Here is a 22310-nt window from a genome sequence, read left to right as displayed (position 1 = left end):
CTTCAGATTCTAGTAGGGTGAGGCCGTGTGCTGCAGAATTTTCTAGTGCCCTCGCCAATTCGTTTATATATATGTTGAAGAGGGTGGGGCTTAAGCTGCATCCCTGTCTCATCCCACGGCCCTGTGGGAAGTGTGTTTTTTGCCTATTTTGTGAATACATGGTCTGTTGTACGGTAATTTGGTAAAAAGCTGAGGAAATGTACGAGTCTGCTGTTAATGATAATGCAGAGGATTTTTCCAAGATTGCTGTTGACGCATATCCCATGGTAGTTATTGGGGTCAAATCTGTCTCCACTTTTGTGGATTGGGGTGATCAGTCCTTGGTTCCAAATATTCGGGACGATGCCAGAGCTAAGGATGATGTTCAAGAGTTTTAGTATAGCCAATTGGAATTTGTTGTCTGTATATTTGATCATTTCATTGAGAATACCATCAACACCACAGGCCTTTTTGGGTTGGAGGGTTTTTATTTGGTCCTGTAGCTCATTCAAGGTAATTGGAGAATCCAGTGGGTTCTGGTAGTCTTTATTTGCTTCTAAGATATGTATTTGATCATGTATATGTTTTGGTCTTTGTTCTTTGTTATATAGCCAAAAAGATTGGAGAAGTGGTTTACACATACATCTCCATTTTGGATAGATAAATCTTCCTGTTGTTGTTTTTCTTTCTGCACCTCTCTCTCACTCTCTTTGTACCTCTCTCTCTGTGTCCCCCCCCCTCTCTCTCTGTACATCTCTCTCTCTCTCTCTCTCTCTCTCTCTCTCTCTCTGTACATCTCTCTCTCTCTCTGTACATCTCTCTCTCTCTGTACCTCTCTCTCTATACCTCTCTCTCCCTCTGTCCTCTCTCTCTCTCCTTCCTCTCTCTCTCTCTGTCCTTTCCCCCTCTCTCTGTACATCTCTCTAAATATATACCTCTCTCTCTCTCTCTCTCTCTCTCTGTACATCTCTCTCTCTCTCTGTACCTCTCTCTCTGTACCTCTCTCTTTCTGTACCTCTCTCTCTCTTTCTGTACCCCTCTCTCTCTGTGTTCTCTCTCTCTCTCTTTACATCTCTCTCTCTCTCTCTGTACATCTCTCTCTCTCTCTCTCTCTCTCTCTCTATGTACCTCTCTCTCTGTACCTCTCTCACTCAATTCAATTCAATTCAATTTGCTTTATTGGCATGACGTAACAATGTACATATTGCCAAAGCTTATTTTGGATATTTACAATATAAAAATGAGAATCAAAATTGTCAACCAGACAACAGTAACAACAATAACCAACTGTCAAAATAGCCATACATTCAACAATAACATTAAGTATACAATGGAGTACATGTGCATGTTGATTGATCTGTCAGACACTGTCCCTCAACTTATGGCAGGCAGCAATGTAGTACGCTGCCAACCCACAGCTCTCTGCGTCCTCCCCCAACAGGACGGGTAGCCTACTCTCATCAGAGAGGTCTTTGAAACCTTGAATAAGTGTGGGGAAATGACACTCTAATTGTTTTATATTTTTTACATTTTGTCAGGAAATGCAGCTCCGTCTCAGGTTCTGCTGTTGTGCAGTGGTTCACAGCCTTTCCTCTTCAGGGAGCCATGTTTTCGTGTGTCTACCCTTCTCAATGGCAAGGCTGTGCTCACTGAGCCTGTACTTTGTCAAGGTTTTTGGGTTTGATCAGTAACAATGGTCAAATACTTAGCCACAGTGTACTGTCGATTTAGGTCACTCTCTCTCTGTACCTTTCTCTCTCTCTCTCTCTGTACCTCTCTCTCTCTCTCTCTCTCTCTCTCTCTCTCTCTCTCTCTCTCCGAACCTCTTTTTCTCTCTCTGTACCTCTCTCTCTCTCTCCGTACCTCTCTCTTTCTCTCTGTACCTCTCTCATTCTCTCTCTGTACCCCTCTCTCTCTACCTCTCTCTCTCTCTCTGTACCTCTCTGTACCTCTAACATTGCCAAAGCAAGATAAGTTTATATCTCTATCTCTATGTACCTCTCACATGCTTTCATCATCTCTCTAGAGCCTGTTTGTTTGTCTCTCTTTCTCTTTTTATTCCTTTCACTTCTAAATATCCAATTATTTCCCTGTCTTTTCAGATGTGTTTAAAGCTCTAGAATAATAGATACTATATAATAATATGTACTATACTAGACAATATTTCATCGTCTTCATGGCATGAACTCATTTCATTTGAAGAAGAAAAAACTGACCAAAAACTATTTGCACATTTTTCATTGATAATTAGAACCCTCTCCATATCCTAAGCCAATAGTTTATATGTACTGTGTTGTTTTGCAGGTCATGCCCAAAGTAGGAGCATGAATGACATTTCAGACACTCCGAGCACAGACCAGGTGACCCACTAATATAACATTACAACTCATCAGGCTCAATTCAATCAAACATTGTCCTTGCACAGAGAAATGACTGGTTTTACTGAATTATTCTCATAATATAATGCATATTTATTTCATGTAGGTTAATCTAGGTTAGTTACATTACTGAAAATGTCATTATCTCTAAGCAGGGATGATGCTAGTTTTCTGCAAAGCTGTTTGATTGAATTTCAACCAGAGTGTTTTTAATGCAGGAATTAATGTTTCTTATTTTGTAATAGCACAATGTGTTGAGTGTGTGTACTCCATGTGAACGCTATGATCCCTTATTGATGTCACTTGTTAAGTTCACATCAATCAGTGTAGATGAAGGGAAGGAGAATGATTTTTTTAGCCTTGAGACAATTGAGACATGGATTGTGTATGTGTGCCATTCAGAGGGTGAATGGACAAGACAAAAGATTGAACTGCCTTTGAACGGGGTATGGTAGTAGGTGCCAGGCACACTGTTTTGTGTCAAGAACTGCAACGCTGCTGGGTTTTTCCCACTCAGCAGTTTCCAGTGTGTATCAAACTACCCAAAGGACATCCAGCCCACTTGACACAACTGTGGGAAGCATTGGAGCCAACATGGGCCAGCAACGCTGTGGAACGCTTTCAACACCTTGAAGAGTCCATGCATGATGAATTGAGGCTCTTCTGAGGGCAAAATATAGTAAATATTAGGAAGGTGGCCCTAATGTTTGCTATACTGAGTGTATATGTGTGCTTGTACATGACATATAGTGTATTAAATAACATTTAACCCGTAATCTAATGTTACTTTCTGTTCATATGCAGTAGAGGATTTGGATTACAGTTGTGTTTCATTGTTGCCAGGTGAGCCCGATGGAAACAGTGTTGTCAATTAAATCTTGGATTGTGTTTGTTTTAGTGTTTGTGTCACAGAGTTATCTGGGGAGCAGGCGGGCATACAACTTTGTGTTGTCTAAGGATGATTTAACAGTAGCATTTAAACCCAGTGAGAAATACAGCCCCTCCCTGAATGATAGGTCAGGTGTATTGTGCTGAGCATTGGGTTGAAACAGTTGCCTCTGTCAAGTTTATGCCCAAATAATTGTCTTGGGATAATGTGCTGGACAAATATGCCATGTTTAACTCAGTAGACACATCAATGAATACATCTCTGGGTACTTGACTGTTGCTGCATCTGTTTGGCCAGCGTAAAGCAGAACCAGGCTGGTTTCCAGGCTATGCCAATCTACCCCCACTGATTAGGGGAAGGGGATACCTAATCAGTTGTACAACTGAATGCATTCAACTGAAATGTGTCCTCCGCGTTTAACCCAACCCCTCTGAATCAGAGATGTGCGGGGGGCTGCCTTAAATCGACATCCACGTCTTCGGCACGCGGGAAACTGTCTTGCTCAGGGGCAGAATGACAGATCTTTACTTTGTCAGCTCGGGGATTTGATCCAGCAACTTTTTGGTTACTGACGCAGCGCTCTAACCACTATTATTCTCTGGTTGAGTGGTTTTTACTTAACGTAGTCGCAGGGGGATGTTTGAATCAACAGTAGGTCACATGTGCCAGTTTGCTAGTGATAGCCCACGTGTCGTGTGTGTCGCTGGCAATGGCCTCCATAGATGAGCTGACATAGCCCGTGACTGTGCTAGGTTTGTCTGGGTCAGTATTGAGCTGCCATTGGGAAAACGTGCTTTTCAGTGTCCCATCCTCGTGCCTCTGCTGCCTCACATGTAGACACTGGGATTGGCATTGGGATTGTACGTTCATATCGGGTGAGATCGTTAGTATCTCATTTGCAGCCCACCTTCGCATGCGATCGGTCAGTTCAGGTTATACGGACACATTTCTTTCCCACAGTCAAGCCCCAGTCTCCAATGGATGTAGTATTTTTTTTACATTCACTAGAATTGCTTTAAATGTTATGCTCAGAGACTAGTTTATTTTATCCAGCAAAAACATAAGCTGCCAGAACAGCAGTGAGGTGAAATGTAATGATATTTTCAAACAGATCAGTGAGTGGATCGATGAAAGGCCAAGGGCATTGATAGAACACAATGACAACGTCAAGCAGGAGAACACTATTGTATACACATATCTAAAGTCTTCCCTGTCACAACTGAATCCTTTATTAATGTCATATTAGGATATCTATGTGCGTATAAATGTATTAAAAAAACTTGAAACTTGAACTTGAAAATATGATGAAATTTCATCTCAAAATGTTCTTGTCAGTTATGCTGACAAGAAATCCAGTGTCCATACCATATACAGTATGCCCTGATGGATCAACTCTCTCTGACTGTCCTTCTTACCCCTCCCTCCCTCATTCCCTCCCTCCATAGCTAAGGAATAAGTTCATGAAAAAGATCCCTAGAGATGCTGAGGCATCAAATGTTCTGGTGGGTGAAGTGGACTTCCTGGATAAGCCCTTTGTAGCCTTTGTCCGCCTGGCCCAGGCCACCACTCTGGGAGGACTGACAGAGGTTCCTGTTCCCACCAGGTAATGAGCTGCCTGCCTGCCTGCCTGCCTGCCTGCCTGCCTGCCTGCCTGCCTGCCTGCCTGCCTGCCTGCCTGCCTGCCTGCCTGCCTGCCTGCCTGCCTGCCTGCCTGCCTGCCTGCCTGCCTGCCTGCCTGCCTGCCTGCCTGCCTGCCTGCCTGCCTGCCTGCCTGCCTGCCTGCCTGCCTGCCTGCCTGCCTGCCTGCCTGCTTGCCTGCCTGCCTGCCTGCCTGCCTGCCTGCCTGCCTGCCTGCCTATTTATTTATCTCTTTCTCTGTGTTCTTTGTATCTGTTCTTATGCCCATGCAGCAAGCACATATTTTGACATTTTGTGGACCCTAACCTATTCCCCACACAGCCTTACCTAACTTTGGTTGACCGTATATTGCTCTGGATGAAAGCGCCTGCTAAAGGACTAACATGTAAACAATGTCTGACATATAAGTACTAGCTGTACATAATGGCTACATCTTGCCTTGTCCATTGTATCTGTTCTGATGCCCATGCAGCACATACTGTATTTAGACATTTTGTGAGCCAATGTTGAGGTTTCTTTTCCCCCGCACTACCACAGATTCCTGTTTATTCTGTTGGGGCCAACAGGAAAAGCCAAGTCCTATAATCAGATCGGCAGAGCCATAGCTACTCTAATGGTGGATGACGTAAGTGTCTGTCAATGTTTCTTTCTTTTCATGAATACAGATGACATGTCATGACAGATCAAATCAAATGTATTTATATAGCCCTTCGTACATCAGCTGACATCTCAAAGTGCTGTACAGAAACCCAGCCTAAAACCCCAAACAGCAAGCAATGCAGGTGTAGAAGCACGGTGGCTAGGAAAAACTCTCTAGAAAGGCCAAAACCTAAGAAGAAACCTAGAGAGGAACCAGGCTATGAGGGGTGGCCAGTCCTCTTCTGGCCGTGCCGGGTGGAGATTATAACAGAACCTGGTCAAGATGTTCAAATGTTCATAAATGACCAGCATGGTCAAATAATAATAATCACAGTAGTTGTCGAGGTGTAAATGTCAGTTGGCTTTTCATAGCCGATCATTAAGAGTATCTCTACCACTCCTGCTGTCTCTAGAGAGTTGAAAACAGCAGGTCTGGGACAGGTAGTACGTCCGGTGAACAGATCAGCATTCCATAGCCGCAGGCAGAACAGTTGAAACTGGAGCAGCAGCACGGCCAGGTGGACTGGGGACAGCAAGGAGTCATCATGCCAGGTAGTCCTGAGGCATGGTCCTAGGGCTCAGGTCCTCCGAGAGAAAGAGAGAAAGAGCGAAAGAGAGAATTAGAGAGAGCATACTCCAGATATAACAAACTGACCCTAGGCCCCCGACACATAAACTACTGCAGCATAAATACTGGAGGCTGAGACAGGAGGACAGGGCCAAACAGGAAGGATATAACCCCAGCCACTTTGCAAAAGCACAGCCCCCACACCACTAGAGGGAACATGACAGATGACAGATGGCAGATGACAGTTGACATGACATATGACATGACAGATGACATGGAAATACAGGCTTGATGGTGTGTCAACTTGAGTCAGCCAGAACTCCACATGGTGATAATGAGGCCTTCATGGCTTGCTGTTGGTACCAGTCAGCCTCTCGTTATCAAAATATCATGGATATAAATGTTTTATGTCAGACAGGTAACAGCCTGTTATTTCCCATAATAGACTGGCAGATGTTTTGAACAGAGTCCCACCACTGTCATACATGAAGAATTGGTCCCTGGGTATGCATCCCATTAACTAATGAGGGGAGAGGTCAGAACCTTGTATCAGATACGCATAGGAATAACTCTATCTCTCTCTCTCTATCTCACCCCCTTCTCTCTCTTTCTCTCTCTCTCTCTCTCTCTCTCTCTCTCTCTCTCTCTCTCTCTCTCTCTCTCTCTCTCTCTCTCTCTCTCTCTCTCTATCTCACCCCCTTCTCTCTCTCTCTCTCTCTCTCTCTCTCCCTCTATCTCACCCCCTTCTCTCTCTCTCTCTCTCTCTCTCTCTCTCTCTCTCTCTATCTCTCTCTCTATCTCACCCCCTTCTCTCTCTCTCTCCCTTCTCTCTCTCCTCTCTCTCTCTCTCTCTCTCTCTCTCTCTCTCTATCTCACCCCCTTCTCTCTCTCTCTACATTCTCTCTCTCTCTCTCTCTCTCTCTCTCTCTCTCCCTCTATCTCACATTCTCTCTCTCCCCTCTCTCTCCCCTCTCTCTCTCTCTCTCTCTCTCTCTCTCTCTCTCTCTCTCCCTAGCTGTTCAGTGATGTGGCGTACAAGGCTAGAGATCGAGAGGATCTGATTGCAGGTATAGATGAGTTCCTGGATGAGGTGATCGTGCTGCCGCCCGGAGAGTGGGACCCCAAAATACGTATAGAGCCTCCTAAAAAAGTGACCTCGGCTGACAAGAGGTTGGACTCTAGTCATTTCCCCCTACTTAATAATAATACTTTGCATTTTTTGATAGCGCTTTTCTAAAACCCAAAGACGCTTTAATTTTCAAGAGTCTGAGACCTTAAAACTCTGAGACCCAGATGTGGCAGTCTTTCTCAGTATGTCTGTCATCATCACTTCCTATACCTCTCTTCTCCGCCGGTGTGTACTTCCTGTTTCCTGTGTGTACAGGAAGTCAGTGTTCTCTCTGAATGAGCTGGGTCAGCCGAATGGTGCGGCCGGAGGAGGTGGAGGCCTCGCTGAGGATGAGGAGATGCCAGTGGCTCACGAACTGGGAGAGGAGCTGGCACACACTGGGAGGTAGGCTACTGCGTGGGGACTGGGATTTACACCGTTTGCATGTATGTTAGGAGACTAGGAAGTATGACAACGTGAGAGAAACTGGGTCTGAACTGGGATAAGAGAGGAAGACTACTGAGTGAATTGAGATATGAGGTAGAGTACTAGAGTGGAATTGGAACCTTTAGCTGGCCTTTACATAGAGCTGAGTTGCTGGGACAACCTATTAGTATTCAAGGGATATTGCATCTAAATGTGCTTTAAAATGTCCTGTCTCTTGTTAATTCACATTTGGAACATTCACTCACTCAGGAGTGATGAGTAAAGTGACTGGTCAGGCGGTCAGGATAGCCAAGATAATCACCTCTCTATTTCTCATCGGCCCAAAATGATTGTATTAAATCATCAGCGGTTCCATTGGCCCACCCAGTCACACTGTGAAACGACAGACAGGCTGAAACGAAGTGACTCAGTGATGCATTAAATAGATGACAAAACATTTTAAACAGAACGTGTGCAGCATCATAACCAGAGTTTCTGTGACAAGCACTTTGCAACAATTTTGGATATAAAAAGGGCTTTATAAAATATATTTGATTGATGTCTGTGGCAGGTTCTGTGATAACCAGTTTTTTTGTGTGTGTGTGTGTGGCATGCTCTGCATCATAACCAGAGTGTTTGTGTCTGTGCCTGTGGTAGGTTCTGTTGTAATCAGAGTGTTTGTGTCTGTGGTAGGTTCTGTTGTAATCAGAGTGTTTGTGTCTGCAGCAGGTTCGTGGTAACTAGTGTGTTTGTGTCTGTGTCTGCAGCAGGTTCTGTGGTAACCAGAGTGTTTGTGTTGTGTCTGTGTCTGTGTCTGTGGTCAACCAGGTGTTTGTCTGTGGTAAACCAGAGTGTTTGTGTCTGTGTCTGCAGCAGGTTCTGTGGTAACTAGTGTGTTTGTGTCTGTGTCTGAGGCAGGTTCTGTGGTAACCAGTGTGTTTATGTCTGTGTCTGTGGTAGGTTCTATTGTAACCAGAGTGTTTGTGTCTGAGGTAGGTTCTGTGGTAACCAGAGTGTTTGTGTCTGTGGTAGGTTCTATTGTAACCAGAGTGTTTGTGTCTGAGGCAGGTTCTGTGGTAACCAGAGTGTTTGTGTCTGAGGCAGGTTCTTTGGTAACCAGAGTGTTTGTGTCTGTGTGGTAACCAGGTGTTTGTGTCTGTTCTGTTGTAACCAGAGTGTTTGTGTCTGTGGTAGGTTCTTTTGTAACCAGAGTGTTTGTCTGTGCCTGTGGCAGGTTCTGTGGTAACCAGAGTGTTTGTGTCTGTGTCTGCAGCAAGTTCTGTGGGAGCCAGTGTGTTTGTGTAAGTCTGTGGTAGGTTCTGTTGTAACCAGAGTGTTTGTGTCTGAGGCAAGTTCTGTGGTAACCAGAGTGTTTGTGTCTATGTCTGCAGCAGGTTCTGTGGTAACCAGTGTGTTTGTGTCTGAGGCAGGTTCTGTGGTAACCAGAGTGTTTGTGTCTATGTCTGCAGCAGGTTCTGTGGTAACCAGTGTGTTTGTGTCTGTGGTAGGTTCTGTTGTAACCAGAGTGTTTGTGTCTGAGGCAGGTTCTGTGGTAACCAGAGTGTTTGTGTCTATGTCTGCAGCAGGTTCTGTGGTAACCAGTGTGTTTGTGTCTGTGGTAGGTTCTGTTGTAACCAGAGTGTTTGTGTCTGAGGCAGGTTCTGTGGTAACCAGAGTGTTTGTGTCTGTGTCTGCAACAGGTTCTGTGGTAACCAGTGTGTTTGTGTCTGTGGTAGGTTCTGTTGTAACCAGAGTGTTTGTGTTTGTGTCTGTGGTAGGTTCTGTTGTAACCAGTGTGTTTGTGTCTGTGTCAGGTTCTGTGGTAACCAGAGTGTTTATGTCTGTGCCTGTGGCAGGTTCTGTGGTAACCAGAGTGTTTGTGTCTGTGGTAGGTTCTGTTGTAACCAGAGTGTTTGTGTCTGCAGCAGGTTCTGTTGTAACCAGAGTGTTTGTGTCTGTGCCTGTGGCAGGTTCTGTGGTAACCAGAGTGTTTGTGCCTGTGGCAGGTTCTGTTGTAACCAGTGTGTTTGTGTCTGTGGCAGGTTTTGCATCATAACCAGTGTGTTTGTGTCTGTGCCTGTGGCAGGTTCTGTGGTAACCAGTGTGTTTGTGTCTGTGCCTGTGGCAGGTTCTGTGGTAACCAGTGTGTTTGTGTCTGAGGCAGGTTCTGTGGTAACCAGTGTTTGTGTCTGTGTCTGCAACAGGTTCTGTGGTAACCAGAGTGTTTGTGTCTGTGCCTGTGGCAGGTTCTGTGGTAACCAGAGTGTTTGTGTCTGTGCCTGTGGCAGGTTCTGTGGTAACCAGTGTGTTTGTGTCTGTGCCTGTGGCAGGTTCTGTGGTAACCAGAGTGTTTGTGTCTGTGCCTGTGGCAGGTTCTGTGGTAACCAGTGTGTCCTTGTCTGTGGTAAGTTCTGCATCATAACCAGAGTGTCTTTTGCAGGTTCTGTGGAGGTCTGTTTCTTGACATCAAGAGAAAAATACCCTGGTTGCTTAGTGACTTCTATGAAGGCTTTCACATCCAGTCTATCTCTGCTGTGCTGTTCATCTACCTGGGCTGCATCACCAATGCCATCACCTTCGGAGGCCTGCTGGGAGACGCCACAGACAACTACCAGGTTGGGCTGCTTTACCCTGAAATCCACAACTGTTTTGTGTTACCATTCCACTCCTTATACTCCGTGTCATATACCAATATGTTTGGCATATCACAAAGTACAATGAATGGAATGTTAGCACAAACAGACTGGTACCCAGGGCAGGGCCAATTAATTAATGTCCTAATTTTCTGAGTCGATGATTTGCAAAATGGAACAAAACAAATAACTGTATGGTAGCTTAATTGGGGGGAGAGAAAGACAGAGAGAGAGATGGATTTAGTTCAGTCACTGGCCCTATCCATCACATGCAGTATATGGACCAATGACTGAACTGAATTCATTTGTTCATCTCTCTCTCTCTCTGTCAATTCAATTCAGAAGGCTTTACTGGCATGGGAAACATACAGTAGGTTTACATTTCCAAAGCAAGTAAAATAGATCATAAATAAAAGTGACATTAACAATACAAAAACATTACACTCACAAGTTTCAAAGGAATAGACACATTTCAAATGTCATATTATAGGTATGTACAGTGTTGTAATGATGTGCTAATACTTAAAGTACAAAAGGGAAAATAAATAAACATAAATATGGGTTGTATTTACAATGGTGTTTGTTCTTCACTGTTTGCCCTTTTCTTGTGGCAACAGGTCCCAAATCTGGCTGCTGTGATGGCACACTGTGTTATTTCACCAAATAGATATTTGAGCTTATCAAAATTGGATTTGTTTTGGAATTCTTTGTGGGTCTGTGTAATCAGAGGGAAATATGTGGTTATACATTTGGCAGGAGGTTAGTAAGTGCAGCTCAGTTTCCACATAGCCTGTCTTTTCTTGAGAGCCAGGTCTGCCTTCGGCGGCCTTTCTCAATAGCAAGGCTATGCTCACTGAGTCTGTACATAGTCAAAGCTTTCCTTAATTTTGGGTCAGTCACAGTGGTCAGGTATTATGCCACTGCGTACTCTCTGTTTATGGCTAATTCCAGTTTGCTCTGTTTTTTGGGAAATTCTTTACAGCATGTCAAGTAATTATATATATTTTTTCTCATGATTTGTTGGGTCTAATTGTGTTGCTGTTTCTGTCCTGGGGCTCTGTGGGTTCTGTTTGTGTTTGTGAACAGAGCCCCATGACAAGCTTGCTTAGGGGACTCTTCTCCAGGTTAATCTCTCTGTAGGTGATGGCTTTGTTTTGGAAGGTTTGGCAATCGCTTCCTTTTAGATGGTTGTAGAATTGAACTCTCTATCTCTCTATCTCTCTTTCTCTCTCTCTCTCTCTCTCTCTCTCTCTCTCTCTCTCTCTCTCTCTCTCTCTCTCTCTCTTTCTGTCTCCTTTTCTCTCTCTCACACTACCCTCTCCCCCACCTGCCCTCTCCCTCTTTCTCTGTTTCAGGGTGTGATGGAGAGTTTCCTGGGCACAGCGTTGTCAGGAACAGTATTCTGTCTGTTTAGTGGTCAGCCCCTCATCATCCTCAGCTCTACTGGACCTATCCTCATCTTTGAGAAACTGCTCTTCGAATTCAGCAAGTGAGCGAGCTCAACCCCACCCTAGTTCACAATCAGACACTGTAGCCTATATGTAGTATTTGAATACATATGGTTCCTCCTCTTGATTTGATGAGAATTCAAGCAACACGCACATCAGACAGTTATATGAATGGCACAATGGTGAGATAAGATTTGATGTGTCTTATTGGAGAGTATGCGTCCATTTCATCTTCATAAAAAGACTGTCCTGCCTTCGACATTCTGCCCCTATATCAATAATGTTCTTATTTCTAAGGAACAATGGTATAGACTACATGGAGCTGCGTCTGTGGATCGGGATCCACTCCTGTTTGCAGTGCTTCCTCCTGGTCGCCACGGACGCCAGCTACATCATCAAGTACATGACCCGTTTCACAGAGGAGGGCTTCTCCAGCCTCATCTCCTTCATCTTCATCTCTGACGCCATCAAGAAGATGGTGGGTCATGTGTGTGTGCACGCAGACGCACGCACACACACGCACACACACTCGCAGGCGAGTACACATGTAGTCATGCAAGCACACACACTCACACTTAACTGTTGATATAATGTGTTGCTGCAGATGGGCTCCTTCAAATACTACCCCATCAACACCGACTTCAAGCCAGACTACGTCACCGCCTACAAGTGCGAGTGCCTGGCCCCAGACCCCAGTGAGTCCATCCTTAGCTGTATAAAATATTACTGAAGTGCAGAGTCCCCAGCAGAGGATATCAGGGTTGTTAAAGGGTTGAAGAGGCTTATGATGAGGTTATCAGGACCTAGTAGCCTGGGTGTCAGTCTGTTTCCACTCTCTCATTACAGCTCCTTATGGAATTGTCTCGCCAACCATGTCAAAAGTTTGACAGGAATAGAAATGGCAATAGCACAAAGAAATGTGGGTATTAGCAGGACCTGGCTACCACCAAGGGGTTTGGGGACACCACGATTATAGAATGGTTTGGTATTATAAGGATGGATTATACCTTTATGCCTGTCTGGAGACGTTTATTGCATTGTGAAATCTTATATTGCAAACGTTATGAGAATTGACTGAAGATACTTGACTACTGTAACTGATTTGTCTCACGTTTGTTTTTGCTGCACACACAAATGGCTGCTGTCTGATGCGAGTGAGTAACACTTCCTGTGTATGCATGAGCTTTAACTAACTACTCCTTCTCTCTGTTTAAAGTCTCAAAGTCTACCTGTTAAAATCTTCTTTTATTTTGTATTTCTCTTGTCCCCTGACTCTGCCGTCATCTCGTTTTCCCTCTCTGCATCTCAATTTCTCCTTCATTACCCTCCTCTCTTTGTCTCTTCTTCTAACTTAAACAAACCCTTCTTCTAACTTAAACAGTGGCTTCAATGATCTTCAATGATTTAGTGCCAGTGCCAACTGATAACACCTCTAGTCTCTTTGGAGTAAGTTGTTGTTTTTATTCTATGTGTATTTTGTCATGTCTTTTTAAGGAGATGTTAGAACTGGTGTTCTGTTGGAAACACAACACACCCCTGCTGAATACCCATTAGGCCTTAAGGGCTTTTCAATATTTCATTTTTTGACACAACAGACTTCTTAGTTGTTATTTGTTTGAACTCAAGGTTTAATGATACTACTTAAAAACAGGAGTATGGCACTAAGCCAAGTGGAAACTATATGTTTAAAGAGTCTGTTCATTTTCTTTTTTTGCCTCCCTTTTGTTCCCCTGCACTCTCTTCCCTGTTATTCTCTACCTTTCGTTCTTTCTTTCTTTCTTTCTTTCTTTCTTTCTTTCTTTCTTTCTTTCTTTCTTTCTTTTTTTCTCTCTCTCCTGACAAACCCTCACATCCTCACATCCATGCCAATCGTTTTCTCTTCACGTCACCTTTTTCTTCCACCTGTAAAACTGTGTCCCCCTTCCTGCCCCCCTCCACCCCTCTCTCCCTCTCTCCTACCAGTTAAACATCACAGGCCTGGACTGGAGCCAGCTCAGTAAGAAGGAGTGTGTGAAGTATGGAGGCTCTCTGGTGGGCAACACCTGTAAGTACGTCCCTGACCTGGCCCTCATGTCCTTCATCCTGTTCTTCGGGACCTACTCCATGACCGTCTCCCTCAAGAAGTTCAAGTTCAGTCGCTACTTCCCCACCAAGGTGAGACCAGAACTAACTGACAAGGGGCTGGATCTTTATATAGTGACAAACAGGCTGCATCACAATTGGCAGCCTAATGCAGCCACAGTTTCATATTTTTCAAGACAGATAGTCTGTTCCAGGGGTCGGTAACAAGCGGCCGACGGGCCAAAACCCTCTTGCAAGTGATTTAAAAAAAGACTTCAAAAAGACCAGGAATTCAGCTAAAAATGTGTTTCATTTTACAAATCTGTTCAAAAGAAAGACATGTGATTGTATTTGAAAACTACATTGAGACACAATCAATTTTTTTGTCTTAGTTGTGGTCAATTTGCAGTATACCAATTCTTATAATTATGTTCCACCCCACGACCATCCGCTCCGACAAAATTCTTATATGTTCAAAACTCTCTAGCCAGTGGAGAATACATATTCCTGTGGGGATTTAGTATAAATGTCCGTAGAGATTTTGGGTGTAAATAAGTGTAATGACCAAAACATGTTTATATCCAAACTTTTGTAAACCATTGTCTCCCCCAACTCCCCCCTCCATGTTTTTGCTCCTTCTATCTATCTATCTATCTATCTATCTATCTATCTATCTATCTATCTATCTATCTATCTATCTATCCATCTATCCATCTATCCATCTATCCATCTATCCATCTATCCATCCATCTATCCATCTATCCGTCTATCCATCTATCTATCTATCTATCTATCTATCTATCTATCTATCTATCTATCTATCTATCTATCTCTCTATCTCTCTATCTATCTATCTCTCTATCTATCTCTCTCTCTCTCTATCTCTCTATCTCTCTATCTCTATCTCTCTCTCTCTCCCCTCTTTCCCTCTCTGTTCCCTCTTTCCCTCTCTGTTCCCTCTTTCCCTCTCTGTTCCCTCTTTCCCTCTCTGTTCCCTCTCTGTTCCCTCTTTCCCTCTCTGTTCCCTCTTTCCCTCTCTGTTCCCTCTTTCCCTCTCTGTTCCCTCTTTCCCTCTCTGTTCCCTCTCTGTTCCCTCCCTGATCCTCAATGTCCTGGATCCCCTGGTGACCTGAAACTGCATGTTCCTCACAATATTCTATTCCACCTATATTACAGCTGAATACAGCTTATGATTTTCAATGCATTTGAGATGTTTTTAATGTGTTTGTGTCTCTGCATTTGTTGTTCTTTGAGAGATGATTTGTTTCACACTAGACTTGTTTTATATTTTTTGCTTTGCTTTGTTCACTGTCTGTCTGCGTGTCTGTCTGTGGCTCTGTCTGATGCTCTGTCTGTTGCTCTGTCTTTTGCTCTGTCTGTTGCACTGTCTTTGGCTTCTGTAAACAGCTGCGAAAGCTCATCAGTGACTTCTCCATCTTCATGGCCATTATGACCTTTGTCGGTCTGGACAGGTTAATTGGGCTCAAAACCCCCAAGCTCATCGTTCCCACAGAATTTAAGGTAAAGAAACAGGTTTAACATATGAGTGATGTTCCTGATCATACCCTGGGGATAAATAGTGAATGTAGAAAAACATTATGAACACCTACTCATTCCATGACATAGACTGACCAGGTTTTTCTAGGTGAAAGCTATGATCCCTTATTGATGTCACTTGTTAAATCCACTTCAATCAGTGTAGATGAAGGGTAGGAGACAATGCCTTTGAACAGGCTATGGCAGAACGTAGGCGCCAGGCGCACCGGTTTCTATCAAGGGTTGCAGTGCTGCTTTGGTTTTCACGCTCAACAGTTTCCTGTGTGTATCAAGAATGGTCCACCACCCAAAGGACATCCAGCCGACTTGAGAAGCACTGGAGTCAACATGGGCCAACATCCCAGTGGATGCCCCGACGAATTGAGGCTGTTTTGGGGACAAAAGGGGTGTGTACGTTTGTTTGTCCTTTAATCAAGGAATGGTAACTCTGACACTGCCCCTTACTGACTCCCTTTAGCCCACACGTCCCGACCGGGGTTGGATTGTGCTGCCGTTTGGGAAGAACCCATGGTGGGTGTATTTGGCCAGCTTTGTCCCTGCTCTCCTGGTCACCATCCTCATCTTCATGGACCAGCAGATCAGTGCTGTCATTGTCAACCGGAAGGAGAACAAACTGAGGGTAGTTGGATGTTTTTATTGATTTATTTAACCTTTAATTATCCAGAAACTCCCATTGAAGTTAGGAGACCTCTTTCACAAGGGAAACCGTGATGTGCTGTATTAAATACACAGCCAGCCTGTTATGGTGAAGACATTGATAACTAGTTTAACCTCAGCTTGTGGAGGACAAAATGGGCATCAGACATGTTGTTTGCAATGATGAGTCATTTATATTGGAGATAAGACATACTTGTAATAGTAAAAATCTAGTTCCTAGACCCTTATTTGGGCTCTGGTGTCACGTTAGGGCCTACACTACATACTTAATAGGACAATTACCTCAATGACATCCTGCAGTGTGAATTTATGTCCTACTCTACTCTGTGTGTCCCTCCCTGCAGAAAGGGTGTGGCTACCACTTGGACCTGTTCTGGGTGGGGGTGTTGATGGCTGCCTGCTCCTTCTTGGGCCTTCCCTGGTACGTGGCCGCCACTGTCATCTCCATCGCCCACATTGATTCACTGAAGATGGAGAGTGAGTCCAGCGCCCCTGGGGAGCAGCCTCAGTTCCTGGGTGTCAGGTGAGGGAGCACAGAGAAGAGAAAATAGTGTGACTATAGACCAGTAGTATTCAAACTTTTTCAGCTGGGACCCCATCTTTTTCGGCAGAATTTCTGGGGACCCCATTTTTTCCCGCAATAGTTTCTCGCGACCCCAACCCAACTCAAATCTAATGGCACAACCTTAAAATCGATACATTTCAATTTTTACACCAACAAATAACCTTCAATTCATTAAATGTTTATCTCTTATCAAAATTAAAAGAAACCAATAAATACATTTACACAATAACATTGTATTTTTCAAAATATCTTTCTCAAAAACGTTTGTTCCCTGGGTCGCGACCCTGATTTTTAATACCACTTCTACAGAGGATATACAGGACAGTACAGTCCAGGCAGAACTTGTCTCTTGTCTGCTGTCTGTTACATATGGAAAGGTTTGCTGGTAGTCATTCTCTCTGTGTCTCTCTCTGTATCTCTCTCTCTCTCTAATGTATAGGGAGCAGAGACTGACAGGGATTCTGGTGTTTGTTCTCACTGGAGTCTCCATCTTCTTGGCTCCCATTCTACAGGTCAGTAAAGCATGATCATTTCCTCCAACCTAAACTAGGCTTATTGATGAAAGATAACAGTGGTAGTGGCCCAAATGGCACCCTATTCCCTATTCTGTGCACTACTTTTGACCAGAGACTTATGGAACCTGGTCAAAAGTAGTGCACTGATTAAGGAATATGGTGCAATTTTGGGTGCAATCAGTGTGTTTTCTATACCAACACATGCTATTACAAGGGATCAACAGGATTATGTGTCGATGTTGTCTATGTAGTTTAACTGTGTGTTCTCCCTCTGGTCCACTCACAGTTCATACCCATGCCAGTGCTCTATGGTGTGTTTCTCTACATGGGCGTGGCATCTCTCAGTGGCATTCAGGTATGTAGAGACCAGAAAACAGTTGACAACCGGTGGTTATGTGTCAAATCAAACTCTCATGGTATGGGCTTTTTAGTATTCTCTGTGGTGCGGTTATCTTTCTTCTGAGAATGTGTGTGTCTGGGGGGAATGTAACTATGTATTCTAGCAGCATCTAAGCAGCAACTGGAGATGCATTTTAATTAGGGTGTTAGCTCGGCTGCTCAGAGCATGGCTAGTGTGTGTGTGTGTGTGTGTTCTCATTATGTCTCCCCTGTCACTCCTCTGTAGTTCTGGGAGAGGATCAAGTTGTACATGATGCCGTCCAAGTACCAGCCAGACTTCCCTTTCCTGCGTCACGTGCCTCTGAGGAGGGTCCACCTCTTCACCCTGGTCCAGATCATCTGTCTAGCTGTCCTTTGGGTGCTCAAGTCCACCGTCCTGGCCATCCTCTTCCCTGTCATGGTATTATTCATGACTCGCTTTTAATGGAACAAGTATTAATGCAGGGGTGTCAGACTCGTTCCATGGAGGGCAGAGTATCTGCTGTTTTTTACTATTTCCTTTCAATTTGTGTCTAATTAAGACCCAGAAAAGCAGGTGAGGGAAGTTCTTACTAAATAAATTACCTTAACTGATCAATCAGGTACATGGGAGGAGCGAAAACATGCATACACTTGGCCCTCCATCAAATTAGTTTAACCCATGCATTAATGCATAAAAAAGTATTACTTCGATGTATTACCAACAGTCCCAATGGCCGTGTTTCGGGATACATTCGAGCACCCATCAACATACAAATGACCTGATAGGATGTAAATGTTGGTTACTTATGAAGTAAATGCTGGTTACTTATGAAGTAAATGTTGGTTACTTATGAAGTAAATGTTGGTTACTTATGAAGTAAATGCTGGTTACTTATGAAGTAAATGTTGGTTACTTATGATGTAAATGTTGGTTACTTATGATGTAAATGTTGGTTACTTATGAAGTAAATGCTGGTTACTTATGAAGTAAATGTTGGTTACTTATGAAGTAAATGCTGGTTACTTATGAAGTAAATGCTTGTTACTTATGAAGTAAATGTTGCTTACTTATGATGAAGTAAATGTAAATGTTGGTTACTTATGATGTAAATGTTGGTTACTTATGATGTAAATGTTGGTTACTTATGAAGTAAATGCTGGTTACTTATGAAGTAAATGTTGGTTACTTATGAAGTAAATGCTGGTTACTTATGAAGTAAATGTTGCTTACTTATGATGTAAATGTTGGTTACTTATGATGTAAATGTTGGTTACTTATGATGTAAATACTGGTTACCTATGAAGTAAATGCTGGTTACTTATGAAGAGTTTTACATGTATCTTCTTTCCTGTTGATGTTATTTTCTTGTCACAAGTTAAGGATAGTGATCATTTGCTTGTGCGACCATCAGATCTTGGGGTTGCTGGTGGTGCGTAAGATGCTGGACATGGTGTTCTCTCAACACGACCTCGCCTGGATAGATGATATCCTGCCTGGGAAAGACAAGAAAAAGGAGAAGAAGAAGGGTGATAAAGATGACACAAAGAAGAAAGACAAGAAGAAAGGGAGATCAGACGACAGTGAAGACGAGGTGAGACATGTTAGGTTTTACTGCCGCCAACTGGCTGGTTTAGAGAAAAACAATTCTTGCGAAATAATTCATTTCTGATGGCTGTGTTTTGTGTGTGTCTGTCTGTTTTGTGTGTGTGTGCATGTGTTTGTATGCAGGAGAAGTACCACGCGTACTCCAACTGCTCGCCCAGCTCTGAGTCTGACGTGGACCGCAGGTACTGTGTGCTCAAACTACACGTCCCCTACAGTGACCTTCTGCAGCCCGTTGACGCCCAGTCACAGTGGGCTGCTCACTGCCAGCCAGGCAAATACTTCCCCTGATTCATAGATTACATAAACATGAAACATCAGCCTGGCAGATATAGAAACATGCACTCACACACACTCACACTCACACACACACACACACACACACACACACACACACACACACACACACACACACACACACACACACACACACACACACACACACACACACACACACACACACACACACACACACACACACACACACACACACACAGCATCCATAATTCCACACATAATTTCTCACAGACCCAGTATTCCATAGTGTTCTGCCAAGGCTGGGCTGAAGTATAAGCTATATCTCAGAGAATATGCCTTCATACCCTTCTCTTCATGCACTTTAATGCAATGCAGATGTTATTTTGGGTTTTGCTAAGCAGCCCTTGCTGCTATTTTCCCTGCACTCCTATGCGTTATGAAAACTAGTTGTGTAATTTTGTGTCAATGTGTCTCTATGTGTAGACACATCACATGCATGTGCATAATTCCAACACACTAGTCATACACTATTTCCTATGTATTCTTACTTCCTACTTTTAAGGCACCGGCTTGGTTTATATTCTGTAGAAATGTGTGGCATATTTGAATAGATGAATAAAAGTTTGACATTCTATCTGTATGTAGCAGATAGCAGTATTTGAGAGTGAACAGTGTTTGGTGCACTGTGACCTCATACCACATGCACCAGGCCTTTCTCAGAGTTTTGGTTGTTTCTTTTTCCTCCATGTGTTGTTGTAGGTACCCAATAGTCTAGTAGTCTATCGATGGGTCCCATTCACGAACACTACTGTTTTGTTCTTAGTTGTGTCTTCATTCCATATAGTTGAATATTCCTCTCCCCTCTATCCTTTTAGTCATGTTATCTGCGTGTTGCCTTTGACTCCTTATGTCAAATAGAAACTACTATCAAATTCATGTCTGCATTGCTTTTAAGGAAGCATGGTTCAGCAGTATACATTAGGCCAACATATTTGCTAAAAAAACTCCTGAAGACTGTGACATTAGGAGAGGAGAAACTGCAACATAAGGAGAAACTTTGTTTCTTTTACTGTTAGTTTTGCATCACAAACTGTGCATTGCATTCCTCCCCACATCTCACATTCCCCATAGGCTGCGAACTACACCGCAGAAAGGCTTGGAACACTACGGCATAAAGAACAGACTTCAATCACAGTTGACAGCTCGTCTAACTCTCTGTCATGTTGTTTCACATTAATTTGCCCAACCTGTCCTCTAGTCTAATTCACTCTCTGGTACCAGCTCCAGATGACATCTCACTACAGACCACCCCTGTCTTGCCCAAGGTTATCTTCCCCCTCGCCTGTCTCCAGTCCCCCTCCCCTCTGTGTTTTTTTCACTGTGTATGTCATTTTGCAGACTCTTTTATCCTAAGCGACTTACACTAGTGCATGTATACATTTTCGTATGGGTGGCCCCAGCGAGAATCAAACCCATCTGAACCCCACAGGACATACATACAGGTATGTATGATATGTATGATAACTGGGACTTGCCGTTCCTCAGCATCACCCTGCATCTGAAGATCTCCTGCCCATCGTCCCCGGCGGTGCCTATGGCCCACGGCCGTGGCATGGCCTTCCCCGTGCCCCAGGTGAAGATCGAGATGGAGTCGGACTACGACACAGACACTGACCACCCCCGCCACAGGGACATGAGCAGCGAAACAACGCTGTAGGCACTGACTACAGTGTGACAGAGCAGTGGCATACGTGGGTCGAACGCGGACGCTCTACAGTACATAGCTTTAGAGCGCTGACCCACTCACACATTATGACTCTTCTAGAATGCCTGCAGAGGACAGTGCAAGGTGTCATGGACTAACAGCTGACAGCATATGATACCTAATGTAAAGAAATTAGATGCTGGGAATACATGTACATGGAATAACTTAGCTTGAATGTACAGTACATTTATACTTGATCTGATTCCTCATATAGCTGTCCATTTTGATGTGTCCAAAGTCCAAGCAACAGCTTCTGCTTTTAACCTAGGAGGCTCTTTGCTGTCGTAAATTGTCATGGATATCTCTGTTGAGAACATGTTGACTGTATAGTCTTCAGGACACGCGTAGCTTTAGAAACAACGTAGAGGGATATAGGAGAAAGGTGGAGTGAAGGATCTCCTCTGTATGTGCTGTATATAAGAATATATTTTATGTCAAGATATTTATATTTCGATAAATATATGGAGTACCAGTCAAAAGTTTGGACACACCTACTCATTCAAGGGTTTTTCTTTATTTGTACTATTTTCTACATTGTAGAATAATACTAAAGACATCAAAACTATGAAATAACACATGTGAAATCATGTAGTAACCAAAAAAGTGTTAAACAAATCTAATTATATTTTACATTTTAGATTATTCAAAGTAGCCACCCTTTGCCTTGATTACATCTTTGCATACTCTTGGCATTCTCTCAACCAGCTTCAACCAGCTTCCAGGTAGTCACCTGGAATGCATTTCAATTAACAGGTATGCCTTGTTAAATGTTAATTTGTGGAATTTAATGTGTTTGAGACAGTTGTGTTGTGACAAGGTAGGGGTGTTTGTGTTTAATCAGTTGTGTTGTGACAAGGTAGGGGTGGTATACAGAAAATAGCCCTGTTTGATAAAACAGCTCAAACAAGCAAAGAGAAACGACAGTCCATCATTACTTTAAGACATGAAGGTCAGTCAGTCCTGAAACTTTCAAGAAATTTGAAAGATCTTCAAGTGCAGTTGCAAAAACCATCTAGCGCTATGATGAAACTGTCTCTCATGAGGACCGCCACAGGAAAGGAAGACCCAGGGTTACCTCTGCTGCAGAGGATAAGTTCATTAGAGTTAACTGCACCTCTGATTGCAGCCCAAATGAATGCTTCACAGAGCTCAAGTAACAGACACATCTCAACATCAACTGTTCAGAGGAGACTGCGTTAAATCAGGCCTTCATGGTCGAATTGTTGCATAAACCACTATTAAAGGACACCAATAAGAAGAAGA

General features: G+C 43.5%; 1 protein-coding gene across 1 annotated transcript in view; it reads left to right on the top strand.

The window, feature by feature from the left end:
* Positions 1 to 20999, top strand: part of LOC135513519 (electrogenic sodium bicarbonate cotransporter 4-like) — a 30032-nt gene extending 9033 nt beyond the window's left edge. The window contains exons 6-24 of the mRNA XM_064936396.1: positions 2284 to 2339; positions 4692 to 4849; positions 5422 to 5509; positions 7107 to 7261; positions 7476 to 7604; positions 10066 to 10240; positions 11614 to 11747; positions 12004 to 12184; positions 12311 to 12409; positions 13618 to 13860; positions 15175 to 15288; positions 15782 to 15943; positions 16326 to 16504; positions 16986 to 17058; positions 17348 to 17416; positions 17687 to 17860; positions 18834 to 19013; positions 19151 to 19209; positions 20828 to 20999. Coding sequence (XP_064792468.1) covers positions 2284 to 2339; positions 4692 to 4849; positions 5422 to 5509; positions 7107 to 7261; positions 7476 to 7604; positions 10066 to 10240; positions 11614 to 11747; positions 12004 to 12184; positions 12311 to 12409; positions 13618 to 13860; positions 15175 to 15288; positions 15782 to 15943; positions 16326 to 16504; positions 16986 to 17058; positions 17348 to 17416; positions 17687 to 17860; positions 18834 to 19013; positions 19151 to 19209; positions 20828 to 20999 — 2600 coding nt within the window. The remainder of the gene's footprint in view (positions 1 to 2283; positions 2340 to 4691; positions 4850 to 5421; positions 5510 to 7106; positions 7262 to 7475; positions 7605 to 10065; positions 10241 to 11613; positions 11748 to 12003; positions 12185 to 12310; positions 12410 to 13617; positions 13861 to 15174; positions 15289 to 15781; positions 15944 to 16325; positions 16505 to 16985; positions 17059 to 17347; positions 17417 to 17686; positions 17861 to 18833; positions 19014 to 19150; positions 19210 to 20827) is intronic.
* Positions 21000 to 22310: the final 1311 nt, after the last annotated feature.

Source organism: Oncorhynchus masou, chromosome 25 (assembly GCF_036934945.1).
Source record: "Oncorhynchus masou masou isolate Uvic2021 chromosome 25, UVic_Omas_1.1, whole genome shotgun sequence".
In the NCBI taxonomy this organism is placed as follows: domain Eukaryota; kingdom Metazoa; phylum Chordata; class Actinopteri; order Salmoniformes; family Salmonidae; genus Oncorhynchus; species Oncorhynchus masou.
The sequence above is the reverse complement of the archived record's forward strand: the minus strand, read 5'-3'. Positions and strand labels throughout refer to the sequence as shown.